We start from the raw sequence: 25,591 nt of genomic DNA, 5'->3' as shown, positions 1-25,591 counted from the left end.
ACGAAGAGAGAGATGTGCCTGATGTCATATCCTCCCCAACCCCTCACCCAATCGGGGAGCCGGCCCCGGCTGCTTTTATCAGGAAGGAAATTCTTGGTTTGCCAAAAAAGAAAAAGAAAAAGAAAAAGAAAAAGAAAAAGAAAAAGAAAAAGAAAAGAAAAACAAAAAACAAAAAACAAAAAACAACAAGGGAGAAAGAGCCAGTTCAACTAGTTGAGCAAACTCTGCCTGCGGGGGATTTGCAAAGAAAACCCAGAGAGACACCGGTGCGATTCTCACCATTCCGAGGTGAGCGGTTTGCAGGCTGCGCTTTCTCCTCCTAGCACTGCCCCGTGTGAGCCCACCGCCCCATCTCAGCAGCCGGGACCCCAGCAAGGATTGAGTGCCGAATTCCTGCCGCACGGCGGTGGTCACTCCGTGCCGTGCGGATATTGGAACCAAATGGTGCTCGCCGAGCCGTGCTCTCCACTGGAAGCTCCTTGTTGTCTCTGTGGCTGGGGAAGCGCAGCTCTTGAGCGGGCTGATTTCTTCCTCCTCACTTCAAACGGTTTCCCTGGAACAGTCACACGAAGCGTTTCATATCTGACCGCTGTCCTTTTATTTTAAATCAATGTCTTGGTCTAAAACAAGAATCACAATTTCATCAACAAATGGCAATTGATTTTCCAGAGGACCTGAGTATATGTTCATTTGTGCACAGGTGAAAGTAGGCAGAACTGCCACATGGAAATCTCACTCGTGTTGATAAAAATTGGTCTAGGAGAGCAGAAATTGCATGTGTGTATCTAAAGATCCAAATTACCAGGGGTAGGATAAAGGGGAATAGCTTTAAACTTTAAAGAGGGAGGTTTAGGTTTGATGTTAGGAGGAAATCCTTTACTCAGAAGTTGGTGAGGCGGTGGCACAGCTGCCCAGAGAAGCTGTGGTGCCCCATCCCTGGAGGGGCTCAAGGCGAAGTTGGATGGGGCCTTGGGCAGCTGAGCTGGTGGGGGGCAGCCCTGCCTACAACAGGGGTTGGGGCTGGGTGGGCTTTGAGATCCCTTCCTTGCAATCCAAAAATTCTGTGATACTTCAATAAACCGAATTCTAACTTAAGTTAGAATTAACTAACTTAAGTTCCTGTGCTGAATTTCCCTGTCTTTGTTCCAGACTGGAAATATCCTACATTACAAAGTACTTCTTGCTACAGAGTTGGATGTCCCCTGAGACCTGCCTCTCCCTTCCATAATCACTGTTCTGTGCAGCAGTCTTAGTGGGGTTAAGGCAGTGCAAGGAGAGTCCAGCAAAAGTCAAGTATTCTTTTTATTCATAAAAATGCAGATTCGTGACTCTTCCCTCCTTGTTCTGCGTAGTATCTCACCACAGGCTTTCTCCAGTGCATGCACATCCCAAATAATTTGTGGGTGGCAAGATCTCACCTGTGGAGATTTTCTGTATCACCTACATTGACAAGTTTCGTACTTTTTGCAGTTAGGAAGAGCCTAGCTTTAAATTCTGCCACTTGAGTTTGTAGTAGAGGCAGAATGACTAAAAGGCCAAATTACCAACATAGAGAACAGAGTGAAAGACAAAGATTCTGTGCCTCTCTTTACAATTGCAAAACTGCATTGTTTTGGCCTTGTTGTAGTGTTTCCCCCTGCTGTATGGTCAGACAGAAAATCAGCATGTGAGGTCCATGGAAATAAATAGGAGGCATTACTTTTGGAGCAAGCTACATAAAATATCTCCAAATTAGGGGATTTCTATAGGGTCTACAGGGCCTTGCTTGGCACCAAGACAATGTAAGAAAGCTTTGACTCATTTAACTACCTCAGTTTCAAATCGTTTTTAGATGTAAACATAAAATTCTCCAATGACAAAGAAACACGTTTTAATGTCAACCTGAATCTCCAGATAAACAGCACACAACTTTCAAATACAGACCTGAAACGGCTTACACAACACAGAGCTTTTAGTCATTACAATGCTATTTGCCATTTAAATAGCTCCACAGCTCCAAGTTCCACACAAAAAGCAAGCTACAGAAATCCCTCTATCATAATTCAAATGCAACATTCCTGCATGGATAAAAGTGCACTGTGAAGCTGTGCATACGACACTCAACTCTACTTTTTATGTTTACAGAGTACCTTGTAAACTGAATCTTTTCTTCTTTATCTTTCAGTGATGCAAGATGCTGACAGCAAGTCATTCAAGTGTTCCACTGCCCTTATTTCTTCTCCCATTTGTTAATAGCTTTATAAATTTTCCACATCAATCATCACAGAAAAGACTTTATTCTTGTTTACTATTCTGGGCATGTACAGTGAGTTTTTTTGTATCATAAAAGCTAATATTTGCTATATCAGTGCAAATGCATTGCTGGTAGATCTGTCTTGGCGTGCAAATTCAGTGTTGGTTTCTGAGGATACAAACCATAGAAATACAGAAAATATCTGGAAAATTGAGCACAAAGTGAGGTATTTGTTGAGTTTTGATTCAGAGTCCAAGCCAGATATTCTAGCTTTGCTTTAGAGCTAATGGAGATAAGTATGCATTTTAAGATCATGATTCATCTGACCTATTTTAGATCTCTGCTTTGAAGGGACATGAACTGAGTCTTGAGAATCAGCCTTTGCCAGCTCTGAACAAGAAGCTGATGTGTGTTCACGTGATTAGCCAAAACCCACCTTAGGAGCATGGTTGAACTCATAGCCAATGACAGCTCTGCGTTGAGCAACACCTGAGCCACCAAATCTTGCCTCAGGGGTACCTATGCTTCACAGGAGTCTGTTCCTGCCTGCCTCATTCCCCACATTCAGCATAGGTTACCCACACCCTTAGAAGTGTTGGAAGCCCTGGCCACAAACTGAGGCCTCAGTTGTTCTGTATATGGTCCATTATATTAGCTCAAAACCCAGTAAAAGCAGTTTTCTACTCCAGTCTATAAACTTGAGTACGGAAACAATAGCATATGTCGCATTCTGCTGCCTCTCCTTCAAGGCACTAATTTCCAGCCAATGAGCAAGGCAAACATCTGAGACAGACATGTTTTAAATCACAGCAGTTAAGTGTATCCTCAGGGGTACTAAATCACCAGTACCATTTCCAGGGGCACCCAAGTTTCCTTTGCAGAGCTGCCACTAAATCTCCAAGTGGGCACAGGTAAAGAGGTCCCCCCTTGATGAAATCCATAGCATCATCCAGTTCTCGTCTCCCTTCTTTTCTTTCCGCTTGCAGGGGCTGTTCTTTTTCTTCACATTTTTTTTGAGCATGTCAAGTTTTCATGTTTCCTTCCTCACACCCTCACAGAAACTTTCCTTGGCAAACATCCCATCATCCCAGTTGGGGACCACACTGACTTCTGCATGAAGCTTTTATATTATGCAAGCTGGTAGTTTTACTTAACAAGAAAGTCTCATAAATTACCATCTAAATCTAAGCCAACAAACCCTGAAAGAATCGGCAAATATGTCTTGGTATCAAGAGCACCTGGATTTGTGTTTTAATTCATCACAGATGTTCGGAAGCACCACAGTATCACAGAGAGCAGTACAAACTTAGCATGAGTTTGTTGTATCTTCTTTGTGGCAAGGAGGGGATTAGAGCATCTTCCCCGCAGAGGAACAAGCAGTAACACTCCATTTTCCACCATCTGGTGCCAAACATCTCTCAGTGAACACCTACGTAAGTTTTTGTATGCTGCAAAATAAATGTTGGCACTGCTTTCTGAACTGGCTTTAAAATGAGCACACTACAGACCACGCAAAAAGAATCCAAACCTGAAAGCTTCTTTTTTTCCCCTCCCAAATAATAGTGATCCCAAACCACTCCAAGCCAGGACTTTGTTTTCTTGTCTTGTGGGTTATAACTATAGGTTATCACTCATGCCAGGTTATTAATGTGATGAAATGCTCTCAAGTGGCAAGTACACACCACTAAGCAGACAGTAGGTATAATTACAACAAAAACCTCAACACAGTGCTTGAGAGCTGTGCTGGTGTTTCTAACACAGCCTAGTAGAATTTCACCAACTGCACAGTGGTCTTGTCCAATACTAAATTTAAGAGCAATCCAAATCCAGGCATAAAGAAGAATTATGTTTCTTTCTCCCCCTCTTTTCTAGCTTCTCATATTTAATTTTGAAATACAGTGGCAGTTCTGTCACTTGCCATCAAACCTTTTAGGTTCACAGACTTTCTAGTGAAAAATAACCATTCCTGAAGAAAGCAAAATTATTCCCAAATACATTCATTTTCTAAGAACAGTGATTTCCATTTTAAAAATATTAATGATGACACCACAGTTTTCCACTACTTCCACAATAAGATTAACAGATGATCATGTTGCAGAAAACCCAAATATAATAAAAGCAAGTTTAGCACCACAGAAGTCAGCTGAGTTGGTCCTGTTATGTGATGCTTGTGGTGTCAGGACCCGTTCAGATCCACCCAAGAATATTTCCCAATATAAAGACTGCCAACCAATATCTCATCTCAAGACCCACAGTGGTTCCTACCAAGCCAAGCCAATTTCTACGCCTCCCTCCAGTTTCTCTCTCTTTCCACTACCTATGAAACACCAGGACACAACAGCAGTAAAAGCTGAAGAGTGTCAGCAATGCAGATGGGAAGGCAACAAGAGCTCATAGGTTGGAGTATCCAATTCAGATGCTCCTCTGCTCTACTGCTTATCTTCTCCAGTCTTGCTGGGGTTAGATGCCCATTGCTCATTAAAACATTACACTGTAGTAAGCTCTTCTACCCACAGTCACAGAAAGGCTGCTGCTTTTCAGACCTTGTTGGAGGTTGCCTCTAGAAATTTCACTAATGTGACAGATCTACCCAAACTTCTGCCTCTAATGGGAATGGCCAGCACTCTTCAGCTATTCTCACACAGCCTCCCAGGGCTTTTCAATGGCTCCCCAAAGTTGCAGCACCTTGTCACTACTGAAAAAATGTAATTAAAGGACTTTCACAGTAAAGCAGGCTGTGATTTTTTAATTCTTGTCCTGAATTGAGCCTTCTGTGGGCTTCCAAATATGGCCTGTAGAAATCTACATTACCAGATCAACTGCTTGGACAATGAAGTCAAAGAGGTAAAATGTCCACAGATCTATAATGTGATTCTGTTCCTTTCAGCATACCACTTGCATAGCAGGTGATGACATTACCTTTTGGAAAAGGTTATTGGTGAAAGTTGATTCACAAAGCTGATATATTATATAAATGAGAGTATCCCTTCCACTTGTATGAACCAGATCTCCACGCCCCCCACCTCTTCAATGAAGACCCGGAAGTTATCTTCTTCAGCAGATGAAAAAATGAGAGTTGTCTGAATCCTTTCCTATTATGAAACATTGAGAACGTTGCAACCAGATTCTATTTTCTCATCCCGTCTCCATTGGGGCAAACATCTGAAAATCTGGAGTAACCTTGCCGTCACTTCCTCATTCACCTTACTGTTTCTTGCAATGATGAATTTTGCAAGAGATTTGCACTGGCAAAATAGTATTATCTGTTAAAATATCTCAAGGTTAGCATAAACCTTTTTATCTGTTATACTGGAGCCACATCCAAAAATAATAATAATTATAATCCCCAATGAGATTTCATGAGCAATGGTAAAAACATATTTGTTCCCAATCTGCTACAAGCATGAAAAGCCTAGGTACTTATCTTCCATGAACAATGACTGAGGAACAGACAGGGAAATGTTCTGCAGAGAGTGAGTCACATCAGCTCAAAGGCTTTAATAAATGTCAGACAAGCTGCTGTCTGTGGACCCTCTATAGAGCAGCTGTTTACCTTGCTACCAAGCCTGTACTTAGTGGGTGGATGGGAAGCGCTACAGGGGTAGAACTGGAAAGCTTCAACTCCTAGCCAAAAAAAACACCACCAAGTTCATAATGGATTTTCTTCTATCTAAACTAACAGCCTATGAGAAACTGCTTTTGGAAGCAAACTGGTGTTACTTGGCATTGTTTCTGTGGAAACTTTTCACTGAAGCCTTTGCAAACTTTGACCCAAAAATCTGTTTCTTAGTAACTGTAGTTATCCAGGGCCCTGTTCCACAGATATGTGCCTTGATGTAGATTTGTAATGACACTGAAAGCACTGGTAGCAAATTTAAATTATCTTACTTGTTAATTTTAGCTCACTTGGATATTTGGGGTTGACTGATCCTTGACATGGATTCAGTGATAAAAGGCACAAAGCTCAGGGGATAAAGCCAGAGTCTTTATGCATATCTCAAGCTTATAATCATTAATAACCATTTGCTCATTCTTATTGGAGTAAAGCATCAGTTGTAAGCAAAGTGTAAAAAGCAAATATTTTTAGCGTCTTAGCTCTCAAATAGCTTACTCTGGGACTTAGGAAGTTCATACATTATCCCTTTCCAAATACAAAGTGTAATGCAAGTTCCTCACCACCCGAGGGAAAACAAAAAAGTTGGAATTAATGTTAGTGAAGCTGGTAAAGAATGATACGGGCATCATAAAATTAGTAAGTCATAAGGCCTTCTTCCTAAGAGAAAAAAAAAAAAAAAAATAATAACCACAATGTGTATAACTTAAAAAGACTCCTAGGCCAAAGAGAAGAAGTTATAACACATTTTCTCTGGAATTCTCTAAGTCACCCTCCCTTCCCATCCTGTCTAATTTCTATGTTGTTACAGCATGTTAACCTCTATAGCTAACAGGTAGACCTAGCAGAAGAATGAATCACCTACCACAACAATGCACTCTTAGCAAACCACAGGTAATACATGCCTGAATATCTGTAGGATGCAGCAAAATTCACCTCCTACATGCCAGAAAAAAACAGAACTTGGTGTAGAAATTTTTCTCATTACTCATCTAATGAATTCTCTTATTTTTTAAAAGTTTGGATTACCACAAACTGAGACATGAACATCACTAGCCTTGGCCATGAAGTACCTCCAGCACCGCCTCAGACAGACTAACTGGCAGCTCCAGGCTATGGACAAGAATGAGTGCATGTAATGGAGAAGGTAGCCTCCCATCCTCATGATCTCCTGGCCTGGGGTGGCAGCTGCATTGGAGGGATGAAGTGGGAAGCTCTCTCTGCTGCTAGGTTTTGTAAAGCACGCCGTAGCCCAGGGCACAGTCTGGGTTAACACAATTGCTGGGTGAGGTTCTGTGGCTTGCATTGTGGAGGAGTTCAGATGAAATTGTCATGGCCCCTGGGCCTGAAAAGATATTAAAGGATAGAGCACTTCTCTCTGTCTTCAGATCTTTTCCGCTGAACCTCTGCATGTGAGAGAAAGGATGAAACTACAGAACCCTGTATATTAGTCCATTGAATTGTTTCAGTAAAACATGGGTTTAATACCAGTCCAAACCCTGTCTTGCCCTCAAGGACTGGCTAGGGAGTCTCATTTTTATCCTATTCCTTGTCACCACAGAGTCTCGCACATCTTACAGTTAAAAACATTAAATCTTTTGTTACTATAAATACCAAATTCATTTTAATTGTTTTCTTCGTTTTTACATGGCTGGAACATAGTTTTGTTTCTCAGACCTTGATTCAGTGCTTAAATCAGAGTAAGCCAAGTTAGTGTTTCTGATTCTGGGAATCCATATTTGCAGAATATCACAGACAAGGCATGTAACAATAAAAATTGCTAGACTGACTGCGTGCTGAGGTTTGGCATTTACAATAGTTTTGCTCAAACTGCAATGAAGAGAAGCTCTTCATACTTAAGTCTAATTCATTTCAAAGTAAGATGAAAAGGGAATCCCCCACACATGTGAGACTTTATCCATTGCTGGTAAGAATGCAGCCATTACTTGCAATGTTTTGCTGACTGATGTGTTACTTGTTAAAGTTCTAGAACGACATGCCCTGCCAATTCATCCCTTTCCCATCCCCCAGATGTTATTCTCAGCTGAATATGTAAATTAAGTTTTCTTCCTCAGTTCCTGATACCTTTTATTGAACATTTTTCAATTTTAAAACTGATACACTTCTCCTTTCATTTGCAATGTGCATCAAGAGTTTCTGCAAATGTCATGAAATCTAAAGTTGCAGGAATTTTCAAGAAATAGAAATCAAATTGGGCAGAAGTTCTTTGTCTAATAATCTGTATTTGACAATAACAAAGTATACACCTCTTAAAGAACATTAAAAAAACAAAGAACCCCCCCCCCAAAAAAAAAAAAAAAAACAACAAAAAAACAAAGAGGAGCAAATGGCTTGTACAAATCATTAATTTCTTGGGGAAAAAAAATATACGACAACATCATAAACTGTCAGCCCAGAATACAGAACAGCCACAAATATGTTTCATTTCATTAGTATCAGTCCAACTAGCCAGTCTTGCCCTAATGACCTGCTGGGGCACCACCAGTGGTTTTCACCCAATAAAGACCAGAGGGCTGATAAGTGCCAACAGCAAAGTTGTGCTGTAGGAGACAGTGGCCAGAACTGGGATTGAAAGTGTGTAGCTTATGAACAAGAGCTGAGTGGTATGAGAGAAGATGCAGTAAAGACAAAAAGAGCTGTAAAAATGCTTGGAGTCATGGAAATGCACCCTTTACTAGGCAGAACATAGATACAAAGACTGCTTATTTTGGAGTACAGATAAAGATAGGACTGTACTCAACTGTATTAACTTTGTTTTGCTTTGGATAACAATAACAAGCATACTAAGTAACGAATGATAGATTGAAGTCAACTTCTAATTAGTTTGATGTCTGTTGGACTCAGTGATCTTCATGGGTCCTTTCCACCTCAGGGTATTCTGTGATTCTGTGAGGTCCATTTCACCAACATTTCTGAGTCCACATTTCTGGCTTTCATAACATAGATAATAAAACTGAAAAGTGGACCAGCAGATTGGGAACAATAAAAGGAAATCTCTTGAGTTTACATTGCGTATTGGTAACATTTTTCAAGATATTTCTGCAAAATACATTTGGGACAAATGTTTATGGTTGGTGAGCGTCGATAGCTGAAGATTCTGCCTTAAAGCTGAAAGAGTTTGTACTTAGAATGGATGTTTGTGGGTGGAAATAAATAAATGGCCCAACACTTTCCCACTGAACAGGATACCATGAAATGATACAAATGATGATTTGTAACACAAAGCACAGCCAATGAAAATTAAATGGGTGATGTTTAGTCTGAACCACGCTTGTGATAAGAACAAAAAAATCTAGGTGAAGTTTTTAATGAGATTGCTTAATATCAGGACTTCTGAACTTCTCTCTTGATTTATTATAGCTCGGATCCACTTGAATCTCTGATATATGGAATTTCAAGAAGAATGATATCTCTGGGAGGATGCAAAGGTGAGGTGATTTTTTGATGGGAACCTAATATCAGCAATAAAATAGGGCAGCTTCTGTTGTTTCATAACATAAACCTTCTTGAGAGGCTGAGTAGGCTTTGCACCTCCTTAATGAAGATACATTTTTTCAATTTAAAATCCCATGCAAGTGAAATACTGCTTTCACCAATGATCGCAGAAGGAAATCAATTCAGCATTACATGTTCTGAAATAGATCCCATAAATTGTCTTCACTCCTTGATTGCAATAAAAGCCTGACAACCCACACAGCTGAGGCTCTGCCTCTCTATTTGGACAGCAGATGGTATTCTGACTGCCAGCTTATAAACAGAGTAGGCAAGCTGGAAGTAAGGACAAGCCTGAGAGAGATCTACTGACATCAGATAAATACAGACATTTCTTTCTTCACAGTATCTGATTTTCAGAAGCTCTTGAGAATTTAGTGTTCAGATCTCTGAAATCCATGATATACTGTACTATACAAGGTCATTCATGTCACAGAAAACTTTATGGGCAATAGTTCTCGCTGTCAGGCGGCATTCAATATGTGCAGAAACAGGGTACTTCACAGGCTGAAAACTACATTTGTTAGTGGCTGTAATGCTGCAGGCCTAGTATCACAAACTGCTGGGAGCACAGTTTATCTTACTTGTGCTGAATGATTCATAGGAAAGTACAGGAAAGGTGAGTCCTTTGTCTCAGAGAAGGAAAGTAATGTGATGAAATTAAGGAGTTAGCATTGGACCACAGGCTGATTCTGCTAGAGTGATGACAACCACTCAATGGCTGCTGGAAAAGTGTTCAGTGCCTTATAGCTCGCAAGGCTCATTTCCCCTGACTTTGAACATAGGGGCAGGGAAAACTGGTACCAGCATGCATAGCTCATAAAAAAAAATCTCTACAGCTCTTAGCTGGAAAATGAACTGGACTCTTGGGCCTGCAAAGCTGGGCTATGTGTAGGCAGACTGTCCTTTAACCTCTATGTCTTACAGTACTAATGATACACTATTGCTCATTTTGTGGTTGAACTTCATCATCTTTCAGGTCTGTAGAAATGTTTCTGCCCTCAGAAGCCTCCATAAGAAAAATAAACATATATTTGCACAGCCATGCTGGCACCTGTCACTGGATACTGAGTTGCTCAGCTCAGAGAGGTCTACAGCTTTAACTGCTATGTCCAAGCTACAAAACCTGATAAGATTTGAACTACTATCACAGTGGCCAGAATCTCCTTTAAAATTCCCTTCTCCCAGGAAGGTGATGAAAGACTCTAGAGCAGGTGATGCGGAAGCAGATGCCCTGCCAACTTATTCTCCTAGTGGGTAATAACCAACAAGAAGATTTGGGTGATGCACAACCATCCTTAGGGACCCTGACCCTCTCTTGCTCTACAGTCCAAGGACTTCTCTTGGGAAACATCAAAGTGTTCAAAGATAATAAGGAGGAGAAGCAACTCATGTTTCTGGTTGTCATTAAGCTTTGCAAAGGACAGACTGGCCTACTATATGCCTATGAAAACATTTGCTGTTCTCTCCTCAAATTAAGCTAACAAAAATTATTCATATAGCAAACAGAGCCAGATCTCAGGTAAAACAGACTTTCATAAATATATATATATAGTTTTTTTTCTTTTAGAAGAGACAAATGTATTTTTTTAAGACTTACAAATTATTTCATGGACTTACTCCAAGCCTCCAGACCTGATTTGGTAACATCATTCTCATCTTGGAGGAGAACATGGATTAGTGTAGGGGGCAGCTGGGTTCAGATGATGGGACATCTGGACAGCCAGAGCCTGCTGGAAGTCGCTGTGATGATTCTACTAGAGAATGGGAAAGAGCCGTCAGGAAGAAAAGTCAAGGAGGACTAAAGATGTGCAGTACATAAATATGCCTAACATTAACTACTGAATGTTTTCATTCCCACACTAGTGGAAGAATAACAGCTTTAATTTTGACGGTGAGCTTTTTAGAATTAAATGGAAGAAGCTGCACAGATATTAAATGGAAAAAATAAAAAGTACCTACAATCACTAGACAACACTAAATGCAGGGGAAATCCTGTGTGTGTGTCTGTGGGTAGACGTCTGCATGTCTATCTACAAACGCATGTTGATTGAGCTGTTCATGTATTACAACTTCTCAGTTTAGTAAAAATAGATATTGCAATAAACTGGGGGAGCTGTATCCACAACATTCATTGTCTGTGAAAAGGTGTTTTCCATTGGCTTCAATGTGCACAATCAGCAGCAAGTTTGGTACCCAGAGTAGACAGTAAATGATGTCTTTGATTAATTTTTTTTTCTTTGATATTATAATTTTGGAGTACACAACCATTTGTTTCTCTTTCTTTTCCAGTGTAAAGATAGTCATGGGCTTATCGGTGTAGGAGAAAGTTCTCAAGCGGCTCAGGCAGGCGCAGCTTATGGACCGTATATAGGCATGATCGACCCAGATGCTTTCTGATACACAATCGGCACAGCTGGGCAAGGCTGGCAGGGCCTGGAAGGAAAGAAAGAAAAGCAAGAGCAAGCCCCCTCATCCCCAGTATAAGTCAGAAAGTCAAAAACAGCAGCAAGGTCTGAAAATCAAATTGAGTACCACACAATGACTTTCTGAAGTTAAGGAGAACAACATACATTGCTGACTTATTTTGTCAACATTGATTCAGAGGCTTGAAACCTATGAACACTAAAAAGATTTTTATGCATGCACAGCAAAGCTTTTCTGAATCTTTTCTTGAGCAAATACTGAAAATGCTCTACAGGAGTCTGCACTGGAGACAGCATACTAGGATGCACAGCTCTTGTGCAGGGTTTGGCCCTTTCTGAGCCCTGAGGGAAATGTTGCATCCTGTGACAATATCTTATTAGAATCTGGAGGGCCCACTGACCGGAATGAGTTGAGACTCATTTAGTACTTGCATGTTACTGCAGACCATGGTGCTGTTCCCAGTGGGGCGAACAGGATGGAGCTCCCAGCCCCAGAGCAGATTTACCAAAGTCTGCTTTTACTACAGGAAAATGGAGGCACCTAAATCAGTTGCTAATTCCCCTCTGACAATAAATGTATAGAAATCTGTAGGATTTGTAGAAAAGGGAACTTGCGCTACCATCACAGAAGTGAGAAAAGAAGCTATCACCTCCCAGAGCAGTTAGGAAAATGGAAACATTTTATAATTCACATCAAATAATAGCTAGGATGAGGAACATCTAAAAGGAGACATGTAAATAATAAGCATGGAAGAAAAGTCAGGGGAATAAAGAAAACTCTTCAAGAGAATTCCCTGGGGTGCTTCTTTCAAACAGAAGGACCTCAGAAAACACAAACAAGGTGGGGGAGTTGTAAATGTTGGATACAGAAAGTGTCTGCAAGTAAGACTGAAGGAATGTATATTATATCAGGCACTGAAAAACATCTCATTTCTAAGAAGGGAAGAACTAGCAGTAACTGAAGAACCTTTTGGCCCACCTGACTGTGAGGGAGAATGGGGGTACAACTTGAGAGTGAAAATCAAGCAGTGGTTTAGGAACAGATGGGATTTTTAATTGGCATATTTATTTATCTACAGAAGCTCTCAATCACACAAGGCAATTGAAATGAGACACCTGCTTCTGCTCAGGCCTGAACACCTCAGACACAGGGACAAAAGTCACAAGAAGTGAGAAGCATTCAAGCAAATGTCCTCCAGGAAGTTTTTAAACATGACAATGATAGAACCTGAGGGAATGTCATGAAGATGTGTCAGGGGAGGGTCAGGTTGGGGGTTAGGGAAAGGTTCTTCACTAGAGGGCAATGGAGACTAGAGAACAGTCTGTTCAGGGCAGTGAGCATGGCCCCAAGTGTCAGAGGTCATGGAGTGTTCGGAAAGTGCTCTCACAAAGAAGGTTTGAATTTTGGGTAGTCCTGTGTGGAAATGGGAGCTGGAGTTGATAATCTTTTTGGGTCTCGTCCAACTCATGTGATTTGACAACCTTTCTATGACGTTCTGTGACAAATTAAAGCACCACATGAAATGTCATGGAGAAAGAGAGTGGGACAGAAGAATACTGAACCAGTATTTGACTTCCTCCATAAAATTAACCTGCATGCAGCGGTCAACACAAAGCACCCCACTGACATTAATTACCATCCATGAGCTCTTGGACTTTCTAAGCACACTGCATTGCTCCCCACTGACAGGGAGTGTGAGGAGCTGTGGCCAGGAAGGCAGAGCCTTGGGGGGCAAAGATTAGCTAACAGGGCACAAGTGAGCTAGGAAACATGGAGTTCAGAGGACAGGGGGAATTAACAAAGCATGTCCCTTCTCCAGGGATGGAGATGCACAAAGTTTTGGCTATATGTGGCAGAGATGAAAATGGCACAAGTGTTAGATTTCTTTCTGCTTAGAAGTTTATTCAAGTAGATTGGAAAGATAACTAGAAATATCAGAGAGCCTGCATGTTTTCAATCCTCAGCCCTTAGAGCCTTGATTCATAAATAAGGATCATTTACCTTCTTCAATAAATGGAAAACAAAGGCACAGAATAACTAGCCAATTTGCTCACCAAAACTCTAACTTGGCAGCAGATCTGGCAAGAAATCAGAGATTGCTTGCTCATTCCTTTGTAGTGTGATACAGGCTCAAAATCAATAGAGAACTTACAGAGAAGACTAAATCAATTAAGAAAAGGGTTTTAGGGAAAATAAATACTGCTCTACTTCAAAATGACAAGGGGGAAAAGGCAAAGGGGAAAAGGCAAAAGAAACCTTTACCTTCCCGAAGTAGAAGTGCCTGTTCCACTTTGCTGTTGGGTATGGCAAGGTCCAGGGCACATTTGAATTCAGCATTTCTGCATTTCAGGTTAGCACCATAGTCTGCCAGCAAGATGACTATCTCTGCACTCGATTTCCTTGCTGCAGCATGGAGCGGAGTGTCTAGTCGCTTCCCCGCATTAACATTGGCTCCTTGAGAGAAGAAGAATGAAGGATTGGCACAAGGAAAAAGCAAGAAGTATCTGACATTGCACTATACAAGTTGGGTATCCAATGGTAGCCTCAATGAAGGTGATGGATGGCATCCAGGCCTCTGTCACCACTGTGTGACATCAGTGCAAATCTCAGATCAAATATTCTCTGTTTAAGCATCTTCCGAGCCACTGAATCCTGTCTACAACAGGCAAAGATGATCAACCATTGAAATTCTTAGACTCTCACCCCAGTAGATGATCAAAACCTATCACAAATTTGTTAGTGTTGTACAATCTATCTTAGATTATGTTATTTTAATTAGAGAGAGGAAAATAGGTATCTATAATAGCTTTGGAGCACAGCTAGCAAAATGCTTGCCCTGAGCTTGCCATGCACAACAGGGCCATACTTCAAGCAAGTGCAATCAGCAGAAATTTACACTAGCTTATTAGTTGTGGCTGGGCTTATAGAGATTATTCTTTCAAGCATATTTACTGCTGTTTCCATCATTAGCTGAGAAGAAAATTAGGTAAATGCTTAGTATTGCAGTTTAATCTTTCATAATCAAAAGACTTGATTTTGGTCATCAATATGAACTGATATTTTCTGTTTCCTGACATTGTTTTAGAAAACTAACACTTCCATATTCAAATGGCCTCAGATAGATCTCTATAATTAGAACTTTCCAGTAGGGAGATTCTAATTTCATAGAATCACAGAGATTAGAGAAACCCACTAAAATCATCAAATCCAACTGTCAGCCCACCCCTACCATGCCCATTAACCATGTCCCTCATCACCACATCTACACAGTTCTTCACATCTCCAGGGATGGTGACTCCACCACCTCCACTGGCATGTATTCTTTACAAATACAAGTGAAATTTATCTCACAGATTCAGGCTGTCCAAATATTTCTTGCAGAAGTACTTCAAAATGTTTATGGCAGAGGAGTAATTTGGACGACACTGTGGTGGCTTACACCACCCCAGCTCTCCCCCAGCTCCTTCTCTGGACGTACCAAGCTCCAGCAGCTTCTTGACACAATCTGTCCTTTGGTACATGCAAGCAACATAAAGCAGGGTTCCATACTGCAGGTCTTCTTGGTCAATGTCAACCCCATGAGCCAGAAGAACCTCCATGCACTCTCGGTGTCCTATGCAGCAAAAGAGAACTATCACTTAAATGTAGTGACACAGAGCAGAATACACTCAGGTACAATGAATGAGGCATAAGATCTGGGAACAAGCCAAGTACATTTATCTGTGTTGTATAAGGGTGTGGTTTTGGTGGTTTTTTTTGGTTTGTTTTTTTTTTTTTTTTTTTTTGGGGGGGGGGGGAGTGAGTAAGTGCTTTGAAGTAAATAAGAGATGCATTGCCCACTTAGTTGCTGTTAGCTTCACTCACAGACTGAATGTTACCTCTCTTGACTGCCTCATGAATGGGTGAAACAAGGTGGTTCTCGACCCGTGGGTTGGCTCCAAATTCAAGCAGCATGTTTACACAAGCCACAGAGCCACTGCAGCAGGCATTAAAGAGAGGAGTGATCCCATCAATTGTGGCTGCGTTGACCTGAAACAGCAGGACATGCTCAGAACAATCCAGTGTAAGAGGAACGCCCTTGCAGCATGCATCATGTGCTCAACTAAAGTGCATTAGAATGCTTGTCGTTTAATGTCAGAGTTGATTTGATTTGCAACTTTAAAAGTGAGAGACAACATATATAACATTCTTCTTTGAGCTGTGCTCTTTTTCCCAGACACTTAGTGCCATAAGGCAGCATCATCACTTGTTATGAGAGATACTCCTAGGGCTGCTCAGATAATTCAGATTATTTCTCTTTAACACAGAGAGCCTGAGTATTGCCATACCTATTTTGCACCAGCCCAAATCCATTGCATGCTCAGACAACTCTGATTTTTAAATGAAAATATAGCTCACGTTTAATACATTCATCTGAAAATACATTTCCAGCAAAAGATGTATTTGCAGAAACACTGTCATAATCCCAAACAGAAAAGGAGGTCAAAAGGATTTGTGTTTATGCACAGATGTGTGTGTAAGACTGAAAGAATTTCCTTCCTTGATCTCTGACACAGATACCTGGCAAGAGCCATCATCTGTCGTTCTCCACTGGGAGAGCATAGACCTGTGCTGTGCTGTGCTGCAGCAGCTGCAAAGTCTGACTGCCTAGCAAGCCCTCAGAGGCAATTTATGCAGCAAATCCACATGCCTTAATAATAATAATTATTATTATCTTTATTATTATTGTTATTTTTGCAAGATGGAAAAGAACAATGGGTTCTGCAGCATACATATGATTTCCAAATCAAGAAGAGGAAAGAGATGGGAGACCAAGGGCTAGAGTTAGCTCTGCCCCAAGCCTGTACGTAGCACAGAAGTTAGCAAACATTTTGTTGGCTTTATTTATGAACACAAAGAGAAGAAAAGATAAAAAGAAGGATAAAATCAAGAGGCTTTATGTACAAGGAACAGGTTGCTTTCATAGGTAGTTCAGAGATGTTTCTTCTAGTTATAAAAAGGTAATGTCACTTGTATCCCAAAATCAAGTAAAACTGTGCAGAAAGGGTTTCTTCTTCATTATTCAATGAGACTGAAATTTGGTGTACAGTATAGGAAAGTAATTAATGTATTTTCTTCTGCAAAGGAATCTCAGTTGCTCAGTTTCTTGCCATGTAAACAGTCCTTGGAAAGTGTGTAACACAGCTGAATGAAACATGTTCTCATATATATCATCCTATTTGGGTCTCTCCATTTTTAAAGTGCATCCTACCTGAGGTCCAGCTGGGGAAGTTATTTTAATAACAGATAAGCCTCATTTATTTAAGCACATCTGTTTTTACTTACATGACATTCCCAAAATATTCCTCAGGAAACCAGAGGCAATTCTAATGATGACTGTGGAGGAAAACAAACAAACAAACAAACAAACAAACAAAGACATTTATAATTTTCCTTGGGGTGATCACCACCAGCCCAGGACTCACGTGTGCGCCATTCTCCAACAGCAGCTTTGCACAGGCCACATGGCCGCCCAGACAGGCTTCATGAAGAGCTGAGACTCGGTCTGTTGTCACCAGGTTCACATTGAAACCCTGCAAGGTAGAGTGCAGGGCATGAGAAGAGGGCCTGGTCCAGCTCAGGGGCAATTCTGGGGCATTAGCAGTGGTTGGGCCCTGGACAGAGAGCTAAGTAGGGGGTAGGAATGCATGTGAGTCCTGTTACTGATGTCTGCTGCTTGTCCCCAGGCATGATAGCCAGTAATGGTTATGGTTCAGAGTTTGGTTGGTCCCTTGGGCTCCATCAGTGGGGGGATACAGGCACCCTTAGGATCTGATTTCGCTTATCTCAAAGTAGCCTTAGGTTAGATGTGTTCCATCCTAAAAATACACCCACTAACTATATGGAGTGCCCAGCATAGTTCACAGAATCATAGAACTGTAGAATGGTAGAATCATAGATTGGTTGGATTGGAAGGGTTTTTACACTGGAAGAAATGACTTAGGGTCACAATCCTTCAATATCAGCATTTTCCTAAATGACAGTTCTTATATCTTTTCCCACAGAAACAGACACCGGATTTATTCACAAGCAACAAAGAAACTGCCATGTGTGCTGTCCCCAAAATGCAGCTGAATCTTCTTGTAAATGAGATTTCACAGCCATATGTGAAAGCAGGCCTTGAAGTAGGCCTGAGTGTCTTCCATAACACTATTTCCCCTCTGTTCAATGTGCTATAGACTAGGCAGCTCACGAGATGGCAGCAGTGCACTGTTTAGTATGCAACTGCAAAAGCTTTCAGTGGACATTAATATCATTGAGCAACATAACATTGTAAAAGTTGTCCTGCTGCAATAAGCATTAAAAAACAGCCACTATAATTACTTTAAGATAGAAAATCAGTGATAGGAATACAATCATTTTTCAGAAATGTGAAAGCATTATTCAGGCGAAGGCTGTAGTTGAAATTTTCCTGCATGAGGGCAGATAAAATCTTTTTAAAATGTTAAGACCATTCCATTTTATAGTGATATAGAAGTTTCATATTTACTGATGAGTACACATCTTCAAGAGGAATGTCTTCTAGAGGCTTCTGATAAGAAGAGAGCTATTCTTATTCATTATTCAGGTATAAATTTAACAGCTTAAAGTAATTCCTTGCCAATGAATGAATCAGTACTGATAAAATGGATATAATGGCAGTCCTCTCCATTACTAAATGGAGACCAAGTTATAGATCTTACTATAGTGGTCTGCAAAATAACATGGGCATTAAGCCTTGCTCTCATATGATCATACATTCTAATTAGTATATCTCAAAAACAAGATGCTACTTTCAGTGCTGGACCAGGCCTCACTGAGTCCTTGAGCTTTCTTAAAACTTCAGCACTCCACCTCCTCACAGTCACAAGCAGCTCCTAATGTTAATCCCCTGGAGAGCAGAAGCCTTTCTGACTATCGGAAGAGCTGTAACCCGAAGGCACAGACTTTTGAGTGTCCCATACACATGCTAAAGCATAGCTCTGCATTTCATTTTAGGCTAATAGTACAGCTATAGAAGCAATGAGCAACATCTATGGTACTCCATGAAGAGCTTTACCCCTCATTTATTAAACTACTGTGACTCATCACCATCTCATTCTCTGCAGACATTACTGCCTCAGTCTCTTTCCATCAGCAAGGACCCTCATTCTTCACTCCTGAAATTAATGTCTTTGGGAAAAGGAGAAAGAGTAGATTAAGTAAAAAATGTATAGCCACAACACCCAGTGTTTCTCCTGTATATAACCACAACTGGTGAAGAACTGAGGCCTCCACTGTTAAATCACAACACCAGGTGCCTGCCATGAACAGGATGGTGTAAAGACAGCACAGATGAAGATAGAGGGAATCCACCACTTCCTATAAAGTGGCTTCTCAGAGGGAACTAGATGAGTGAGAGCATTGGGAAATCATCAACAGCTGGGGGGGAAATCACTCACTTTTGCCAGAATGGGGAGCTGGGTTTGAAGGAAGGTGATAAGGAGAATGAATGGCAAAGCACAATTGTGACCTTTTTACAGCTGTTTATCTTCATTACCCAATTTCTTATCCTTTCTCGTAAGTTTTTTCCTCCTCTCTTCCTTTTTGTCTGAACTCGTGGTTGCTGTTGGAACCGAGTTTGAGGCCAACACATCTCCTGTTAGATATGTTATGAATATGCTTGTTGTTTTATAAAGCAATGCAGAATTTACAGATTTCTATCGTTGGTTTGTTGGTGTTTGTTTTTTCTTTGTGTATGTGGTTTTGTTTTTTTTTTCCTCAAACAGCTGATGTATATATTATTCTTGTTCTCCCCAAGCCCAGTCTGCACAATTTATCATTGAAAAAAGAGCACAAGGATCATTGTTCATCATACAGCAAGCTACAAGCAATAGCATTCTTTGTCCTGGACTTGTCCTCAGCATCTTAACTAAGCAGCCAATCCATGTCCAAGGGCATGCATGGGTATATATTATTTATATGACTGTATTTCTTATGCCTGCTGCAGCCTGTTACCAGCTCACTGACTCAGATACAATTCAAGAGAAACTACGCTGCTTCCTAACCCTGTCTTACTTTACATTCAGGCTTTTACCTGTGCGATCAAGGTTTTCAAAGACAGGAGGCGTCCTTGGAAGGCAGCATCGTGCAGAGGAGATCTGTCCGCCCAGCTACCTGAAACAGCACATTCATAAAAGTTAATTCAGGTGTGCAACAGGTATTTCCCCTAGGAGGATGGGAGGAAGTGCAGTTGCACAGAAATGCAGAATGTGCTTCAAATCAATGTAGTGTCAGCATTGAAACTGCAAATAAATTGATTTCAGCAGAGCAGCTGAAGGCTCAGCACTCCGGAGAAGGCTGGCTACTCGGTAAGGTGCCTCAACACCAGCTTTGAAAAATACCTAAGGACACACTTCAGCAAAGATCACAAGTTGAATGCTGCTGGGGACTCATCCAGAGACTTCAGAGCCCTACAGCACTCATATTGTGAAAGATATCAGCTTCTGTCTGTTCTAGGGAGCTTTTGTCACAAGTCATATTCCAGCTGCCCTTCACTTTATTAAGAGTCTCATAGCAGAGAGATGCTGGGACGCTTTGTCCATCAGATGAATTCTAGCATGACTCTGTCTGCTTTATTTCTCAAATTGACAATTTCACAAATGACTTCTCCAGCTCAGACAGGCAGGTAACAAGTTTCATCCTTCTTCTCACTGGAAGTTTTCAGAACAGACATGAAAATCAGATCCTGTCTGAGGTTTCATTTTCTTTCCTTAATCATTTTAAGCTGTTGAACTGTGTAGACTTCTTGCGGGTTTGTTCTTTTCCTTACTCTAATCTATTTATGTGCCATGAAATAAGTCCTTAGCCCAGCTACAACCTACACTTATAGCCAGCTCAGGTGGAGTGCATTTACCCTGCCAGAGGATGGAAGCAATACCAGTGTTTGCATTTGTGCTCTGTTGTACAATAGCCCCACAAGTATAGTGCTTGAAATCCACATTCCATTCAGCATTTTCACTACACTGCACAACAGAGAAAGAGGAAAAAGTGTTATATCTCCATTTCAGGTGATACCTGAGGCAAATAAATCTCAATGAGAAGTATGTGAACATCCCTGGGGATTTCAGGCCAAGGACACAGCAGAGGTTTCTGCTTTGGCCAAGCAAGCTCTCACAATGAGCCTTCCCAACAATGTCCGTAAAGCCCAGCCATCCCAAGGGCACTCAGTATGCCATTATGATTATACACCAGTGACTGCCCACAGGTGGACCTAAAATGCCCATATCACCCTCTGGTTTAAAGCCAGCATTGCTTTAAGGGTTTTCCAACAGCCCTTAGCATTCTTGCAGTGTGTTTTCATCACCTTAGCACTTCACTTTGTCATGGTGTTACAGTTTTAAATAGTGCTTTCACTTTTCTCTCAATTTACTTAATGAGCTGCCCCTGGGCTCCAATGGCGGGAAGATGGTTTAGAAGGATAGCCAGCACAATGTGCAGTCAGACTCCTGAGGGCCAAGTAGGAGTCGACAAGCAAAATGATGGAAGCAGATGGGGATGGAGAAAGATTAGCATGAAAACATCAAAAAAATCTCAGCTCCCTCCTCATGCTGGTGACTAAAATACACAAGCTGAGTTCAGAAAGTTAGAAGGCTGATGACACTGCAAGAGACAAATGTAGGGGCCTCATCCACCACGCGAGTTCAGAGGTAACAGCTTCAGTGCCTTATTAAAACTCCAATGCATATTGTAGAGTATGTGTAAGCACTTTTCACATGCATTGTAAAGGCATGTGTATGCATACACATGCTTCATGAAAACACACGCTGTTGCATACTTCCATGCTAGCCACAGAGACCTACCTCCCTGAAATGTATGGCAAATATAGTTCCCATACAGGGCACTTCTTCCCTCCATAGGTGGGAGTGACATGTCGGAAAGCACTGTTTTTTCTAAGTCAAGGATAACTGAACTTAAAGATAAGTTAAGGAGCACTCCTGTTGCACTACACTGCAAAGAGAAGACGCTGTGAAACTCTGCCTGTAACACAATCCAGTGTCACGTGGTCCTATATTTTGAAAGATTATCCTTAATGGCTTTTGCAAATGGCAACTTGCAGATAAAAATATGTTGTAGTCCGCTCATTTTCAAGACACTTTGCTGAGAACCTGTACAAAGGAAAACCTGGTGTTTGTCACATGCCTACAATTGTATGAATGCACCAGGAAAAAAGTGGCAGCAAAAAATGATTGAACTTACACTCTAGAGAACAACATACAAGTTAATAACCCAGAGACAGACATTCCTGTGTATAAATGCTCTGTAAGGAATGTTTTGCAGCTGTATTTCTCTTGGGCAGAGATGCTTTGGGTGACCATCTTGCACCACAGACAGTCCCACTCACTTTCCCGTAGCTGTTCATGACAGTTCAGTTCATCAGGAAGTGTGTGTCCAAAACTGAGTCACATAAAGGCCTGAAATGTCACAATGCTAAAAGAAATCTTCAGGCTGGATAACACACTTTCATTAATAGTAAATTTAAAATACTGTGTCATTTTAATAAGGTGTTTGCACTTCCAGTAATTCCACTATCTATACATTATTTTATACAGACGCATGCACAAGCAGTGATGCAGTGGAGGTAAAACTACTTGGGAAAAAAAGAAATCAAAAAAAGTAAAATGACTGACTAAGTGGCATAGTAAATATAACTATATATTATATATTCCTGCACTATATAATTTTCAGAACAACTTCAGATTTATTCATTTTTATGGCCTGACTTGTTGACATAGATTCACAAAGTAATTAATTATAACCTCCTAGTACTTTCAGGAAATCAACACAATAAAGCTTTTCCCAAAGTATTCTCTGTTGGTAAAGCTAGCAAAACCACCTGTATCCCCAACCAAAGAATGCCATGCTTCCTAGAACAACCTTTTTATCTACTGTAGTGCCTTGAGCAAATGTCGTCCTCATTTGAGCTGGGTAGCTGTTGCAGTCTCAAATTTTGCACACCTATCGCATGCCAACACATACCAACACCGCAAAGACATCAGGAGTGGAAGGAGCGTCAGGTTAAAACATTCACCCTATGCACTTAGCAAGAAACTCTTTGTTTTATGGAAACTCTAATGATTTAAATCCCGAAGTTATAAATATGTAGCAAATAGACATCTCACTTTTAAGAGTGTCTATATTTTTACTTTACCTGGGACTATTCCATAGATCTCTTCTGCTATCCTGGCAGCCTCTTTTCTGTTGCCTTTAACAATATAGAAATGAGTCAGCAGAGCCAAGGAAATCTTAATTAAAAGTTTGAAACAAAACAAAGCAAAAATAGCAAAATAAATGTTAGTGAAAGCCTGGAGTATAGAACTGCCCTCCATTTTGCTTTGAATAGTTTCTCAGGTCTGCTAAGCTGCACCGGGCTATTATTGGTATCATATGTCATCTATTTTAAACCCCCCAGAACTTGCTGTTCCTCAGTTGCCAAAAATACACTGGTTTTCATTTGGTGCTGCTATTTGATACTAGATAACAATACCAAATATGAAATAGTCTGAAAATCCCACAACATATAGAAAACAAATGGAAAAATGTTTTCCAAACCCCTCAGATATTAGAAGGCATTTTCAGGTAGAAGCTCTCCATAGCACTGAAAGCCTACACATCCACACTGTATTTATTCTTTGACTTAAGAGTTGGACTAACAAAGGTTTCATAGGCAAATTTGCAGAAGTAGTACATACATACTGCAAGAAGACTACTCTTCTGTCTTTCTCATTTTGATAATAGGCCTTGCTGGTACTCACATATGGAACAAAGGCAAACATATCAAAGAAAAGCATTACCGTGAAAGAATCTGAAATAAAACCACGTATTTTCAAAGCCAGGACTGAGAAGTCAAAGTTATTTTACAAGTGAAAAAAGATATTAAATGTGAAATCAGAAACACACAATAACAGACTGGTATATTCCATCCTTCGGATAAAGAACGGTGTTCATCACTATCCCTCGCAACCAGCTTCTTAGTCTTTCAAAAGAACAGGAATATTTCTACATTATTTGTCATTGATTCCAAGGTATATTATTTGAAACTTAGGATGAGCCCTTTTGACTTACTTTTTTTATTCCTGAAAACAAATGGCTTCCACAGCATGCAATTAACTGAATCTGTGTAGGATAGCCCATTTCCTTTTCATTTTAGTATTTCTTTATCACTGTTTTCCTATAGGTACAGTTAGAGGGAGATTTTTTTGTTTGTTTGTTTGTTTGTATCCTTTCTTTTCTTAGGTTCCTCCACCCTTAAACTCACACACCTGTTAAGGGAAAGAGTGAAACATCCCAAAGATCTGGTGGATATGCAGAGTGAAATTTTACATCAAATTATTATTTCCCTGGACACCTGAGATTCAAATTGTTTTATAGAAAAATTGCTGACTTAGTACTGCAGCACCCTGCCCTTCAGGTGCACCAGAACTTAGTGTAAATATGGACAGACTGATAGGAAAAAAACACAGCGAAGTGTCGTTATTTTGCTTGTTTTTCATTTTCTCCAAGTGAAACTACTTTTCTAAGATGCCAGCTTAAACTACAATATTACATTCTTGCCAGTATCTTAACACTTTACATAAATATCAAGCAAAACTTTCTATTTACAGTAACATAATGTGTAGGTAGAAACAATAGCATGTATGAATCCAAGCACGAAAAATCACCAGTTTTTTAAATCCTGTTTGCCATGTGACAAGATAGCTAAACAGAATGATTACATGGGACAAGTTCAGCTGGGCAACTAAAGAGAAACACAGTTAAGTTTACTCAGAAGCAAAAAAAAAAAAAAAAAGGAAAGATGAAAGAGGAGAAGAAGAGAAAGGGAGAGGAAGAGGAAAGAGAAGAGGAAGAGGAAGAGGAAGAGGAAGAGGAAGAGGAAGAGGAAGAGGAAGAGGAAGAGGAAGAGGAAAGAGAAGAGGAAGAGGAAGAGGAAGAGGAAGAGGAAGAGGAAGAGGAAGAGGAAGAGGAAGAGGAAGAGGAAGAGGAAGAGGAAGAGGAAGAGGAAGAGGAAGAGGAAGAGGAAGGGAGAGGGAGAGGGAGAGGGAGAGGAAAGAGAAGAGAAGAAGAGAAGAGAAGAGAAGAGAAGAGAAGAGAAGAGAAGAGAAGAGAAGAGAAGAGAAGAGAAGAGAAGAGAAGAGAAGAGAAGAGAAGAGAAGAGAAGAGAAGAGAAGAGAAGAGAAGAGAAGAGAAGAGAAGAGAAGAGGAGAAGAGAAAAGGAATGGAATGGAATGGAATGGAATGGAATGGAATAATAGGATGTACAGAGAAAGAAGAAAACAAAACAAACCAAAACAAAAAACACAAGATGGGGTGATAAAGAAAAAAAGTAGTAAAAAATAACAGAAATACAAAAAATGTTCAGCCTAAATAATAAAGAAATCTTTCTTATGAGATCCACAAAACTCCTTTCAAGAGAATGTGAGCAGAAAGGAATAGTACGTCTTAAAAAGGATGACCACAAAACTGACATCTGGTTGCAAAGGAGGTCTGTTAGCTGGCTGGGTAAGAGGTAAGCTTGTATGAGTTTGTAGCCTACAGAAAAACACAAGAAACTGGAGATCAGATAATTTCTGCTGAAATTCTCCTTACCCTGAAGGAGTGTGAAATCCTAGTAACAATGATAAGCTCTCTAGGTTGTCTATACCAACAATAACACAATAAAAATGACTATCCCAGAAGGACAAGCTTCATTTCTATAGCAGAAAATTCACTCTTCTAGTTTCAGAATAGCACAACTGAAAGACTTGAGT

General features: G+C 40.5%; 1 protein-coding gene across 4 annotated transcripts; it reads right to left on the bottom strand.

Annotated features, from left to right (window-relative positions):
- Positions 1–45: 45 nt before the first annotated feature.
- Positions 46–24,209, bottom strand: ASB11 (ankyrin repeat and SOCS box containing 11). Of its 4 annotated transcripts, XM_085550436.1 has the most exons (8): positions 23,910–24,209; positions 22,996–23,049; positions 19,882–19,961; positions 17,252–17,359; positions 15,665–15,815; positions 15,265–15,399; positions 14,049–14,240; positions 3,202–11,795 (listed from the first exon to the last, which is right to left on the bottom strand). In XM_085550436.1, the coding sequence occupies exons 1-8, from the start codon at positions 23,944–23,946 to the stop codon at positions 11,671–11,673; spliced, it is 882 nt and encodes a 293-aa protein (XP_085406562.1). In that variant the 5' UTR covers positions 23,947–24,209; the 3' UTR covers positions 3,202–11,670. The 4 variants fall into 4 exon arrangements, with proteins under 4 accessions (XP_085406566.1, XP_085406562.1, XP_015742135.1 ...); XM_085550440.1 differs by lacking the exons at positions 3,202–11,795; positions 23,910–24,209 and adding an exon at positions 46–620 and having other exon boundaries at positions 22,996–23,218; XM_015886649.3 differs by lacking the exon at positions 23,910–24,209 and having other exon boundaries at positions 22,996–23,217.
- Between the last annotated feature and the right edge of the window lie 1,382 nt (positions 24,210–25,591).

Source organism: Coturnix japonica, chromosome 1 (assembly GCF_054131305.1).
Source record: "Coturnix japonica strain WE chromosome 1, WE-NBRP24, whole genome shotgun sequence".
NCBI lineage: Eukaryota > Metazoa > Chordata > Aves > Galliformes > Phasianidae > Coturnix > Coturnix japonica.
This window is presented reverse-complemented; position numbering and strand designations above follow the sequence as displayed.